General features: G+C 40.1%; 1 protein-coding gene across 1 annotated transcript; it reads left to right on the forward strand.

The window, feature by feature from the left end:
• The first annotated feature begins 1,340 nt into the window (after window positions 1-1,340).
• LOC129093537 (fatty acid-binding protein, intestinal-like) lies at window positions 1,341-2,679 on the forward strand. Its single transcript, XM_054601585.1, has 4 exons — window positions 1,341-1,443; window positions 1,930-2,102; window positions 2,425-2,532; window positions 2,629-2,679. Exons 1-4 carry the CDS (start codon window positions 1,377-1,379, stop codon window positions 2,677-2,679), a joined length of 399 nt encoding a protein of 132 aa, XP_054457560.1. The 5' UTR covers window positions 1,341-1,376.
• Window positions 2,680-3,230: the final 551 nt, after the last annotated feature.

Genomic DNA, 3,230 nt, shown 5'->3' on the forward strand with positions numbered 1-3,230 from the left:
TGGTTTTTTTTTTATCTCATTTTTATTTTTATCTTGTCTTTCTTTTACTATGTCTCTTGTGTGCACTTTACCCTATGCTGCTGTAAGCCTGCAAATTTCCCAGCTGTGGGACTAATAAAGGATTATCTTATCTTATTTTTCATTCTTAAACTGCCCCTCTGTTTATGCTGTTAAATAAATGGAACTGGAGTCTTGAGATGACTGTGAGGACTTGAGGTGTGAACAAAGTATTCAGTATTCTCTCAGTGTCCATATCCAACAGTCCAGCTCCGAGTACACAGCTTCTGCTCTCAAGAATGCAGCGATAGTGCCCCATTGTCCAGGGACACAAGCTGAATGACAACTACTTTGGTACTTTAAAGAGCGATGCCAGTGTTGCTTTGAGAAGTTTGGATGTAACATTCCAGGCATACATTGGTTTCCCTCAATTTTCGTACAATGTGAAAATCTAAACAATTAGCGCAGTTGAAATGTCTACAAATCCACTACTGAGCAAACTTTTCCCACTAATGAAGACCATGTAAAACAGTTCAGAAAGCTTCAGAAAAGCATGTAAGCTGATGGTTTTGTCAATACAAGCCAGACGTTTAAAATAATTTGTGCTTAAAATACACCACCATGCAAAATTAAGATATCACTTACAGAAATGAATACAGAATTGAGGTCCACAGATGTATGAATCAACCAAACATACTTGAAAATAAGCAGACAAAGTGTCTGCTAATTGATTTTCGTACCCATACAGACGCAATCAAAGATTCTTACGGATGTTTATGGCGTTACAAACTTGCAAACACTCTAGTTATATGGTCCGACTTTCTATTCTGGACAAATGTGAAGTTTCTAGTCTTTTTATTCTTTTTTTTATACTGGGCCACTACTCATTGTAAGCATGCCAGCTGAAGTTGTCAGTGTCAAACAGAAAGTCCTTTAGGACTCCTTTTCATGCTAGGCACAAACAGGGCCACAGAGAAAAGATTGAGGAACAGAAAGGGGCTCAGTTGGGTGACTGCCATGGGCAGCCGTAGAAGGGGCCCACTCTTTTCCCCCCCCCTCCTCTCCTACAGAACAGTGCCACAGTGTTTAACTGAGTCAGACTAACTGAGACAAGTTGCCCTCAAGTTATTTATTAGTGTATCCTCGAGGTCGTGCGGCAAACGCCCTACATTTGACACAGTCTGTAAATGGCCACATCAGCAGACAGATAATCTGTGAGATAAAGAAGAGCATCTTCCATGCCAGCTCGGGGAGGGTGGGGTGGGTGGTAAGGAGAAGGGAGGGGGTGTATATAAAGGGAGGCCAACGGGCATTTGCAATCCCACGGTCTGCTAGTTGTTCATCACCAGCTGCCTTCAACTTACAGAGAGCCTGCAGCCATGACGTTCAATGGAACCTGGAAGGTCGACCGCAACGATAACTATGACAAGTTCATGGAGCAAATGGGTGAGTGTGTGAGTGTGTGAGCGTAGACTGAAATGAATGGGTCACTAAAGTCATCCTGTACTTCAGCTCTAGATTTCTGCTGTGTCTGGCCTTTTGATCAAATTTATGAGAGCAATGCATGTAACGGTGTCATGTGTTTCCATATAGTTTGACATTGCTGTGTGAGTATTACACAGAGCAGTGAGGTGTTGATAAGCTGGAGGTGTTTATGGTGCTCCCCATAATAATAGCAGTAGCTAAATAAAGATCTATCTTTGTACTTGGACACAGTGTAATAGACTTGGAAAGCGGACAAGTGAAAACTTTAAATACAAATAGACACTGAGTGTAGATAAAATTGTCATTTACAATTCAATTGGACTTTGTTTTAAACACATGGGTCAATATAAAAAAAGTACAATAAAATGTACCTTTAATAAACAATCTTAATTTCATCCCATAACTGAAAGAAAGCAGCTACATGTTTCCATATTATTTCTGTTTAAGGTGTCAATATTATGAAGCGAAAGCTGGCAGAGCACGACAACCTGAAGATCACCATCGAGCAGACCGGGGACAAGTTTCACATCAAAGAGTCCAGCACCTTCCGCACTAAAGACATCGACTTCACCCTGGGCGTCCAGTTCGACTACAGCCTGGCCGATGGCACCGAAGTCTCAGTGAGTGGACTAAACTCGTTCAGGCATTATTAAACCAACAGCAACTGGTGCAGGTGCTGTTTCGTCATTTCAATGGAACAAGGAGTGGTTTACTTTAGGAAAGTATGGCTGCTTTAGGTTTGATAGATTCATGGCTAATGGGGAAAGTGCAAAACAAGCCAACTAAAGCCAATGGAAAAGTTCAAGTCAATAATTACCCTACAGTGGATATGTAGAGCTGGAATAAGGGATTAACTGAATATGATAAATTACATAATAATCAAAACTAACTTAAGAATAGCATTAAAGAGCTTCTATCACAAACTGTATATTGTTTAACCAGGGTACATGGGAGATGGAAGGTGACATGCTGAAAGGCAAATTCACCAGGAAAGACAACAGCAAGGTCCTGACCACCACTCGAGCTCTGGTGGGAGGAGAACTCGTACAGGTCAGTAGTTTAAAGATGTATCTCGTAAAAAATATGCAATATGCTCATTTGTTTTGTTTCCATAAAGTAACACACCTCTCTTTTTTAACCCCGCAGAGTTACAACTATGAGGGAGTGGACGCCAAGAGGATTTTCAAGAAGCAGTAACCTGGAGTCTAAAGTTCATATTTTATTTTTATATAGATGACACAATGTAGATTTGTATTGTTGTTGTTTTAACAATAAGACATGGCTAAGTCAAGTGTTCTACATCATATATATCTAAAAATGATGGTAACATTTTCCAGAGTACTGAGAGACGAATAGCTGATCAAAGCATCCCACTGTTATTAGCAATGAGAAAATGTCTGAAAACCTAAATGACTTGAAACAAACTTAGAAACACTCAAATAATCAGGTAAATTGTTTTCAAGTCCAAAGTATCCTACTTAAACTTTACTTAACTACATGCAGCTGGGCAGGCAGGTGAACAAAATCAGATAATCAACTGAAGTATTCAGTGTGAGGGACGACGACAACTAAAGGAGATTATAACAGGGGGAAAAAACCCAAGAAGCTAATACAAACTAAGGGAAAACATCCATCACCATGTCAGCGTCAAAGACTCTTGTGGTATCTAGCCATGCAGATAGTTTGTGTTTCTCTTAGCCAAGATTTTGATAGAATTGTCCCTGAGATTTATTTCACCACCCTACTAC

This window comes from Anoplopoma fimbria, chromosome 7, assembly GCF_027596085.1.
Source record: "Anoplopoma fimbria isolate UVic2021 breed Golden Eagle Sablefish chromosome 7, Afim_UVic_2022, whole genome shotgun sequence".
In the NCBI taxonomy this organism is placed as follows: Eukaryota; Metazoa; Chordata; class Actinopteri; order Perciformes; family Anoplopomatidae; genus Anoplopoma; species Anoplopoma fimbria.

Coding starts and splice junctions, on each gene's coding strand:
- LOC129093537 (XM_054601585.1), top strand. CDS start 1,377: ATGACGTTCAATGGAACCTGGAAGGTCGACCGCAACGATAACTATGAC. Junction 1,444..1,929: donor CAAGTTCATGGAGCAAATGG/GTGAGTGTGTGA, acceptor TTTCTGTTTAAG/GTGTCAATATTATGAAGCGA. Junction 2,533..2,628: donor TGGGAGGAGAACTCGTACAG/GTCAGTAGTTTA, acceptor TTAACCCCGCAG/AGTTACAACTATGAGGGAGT.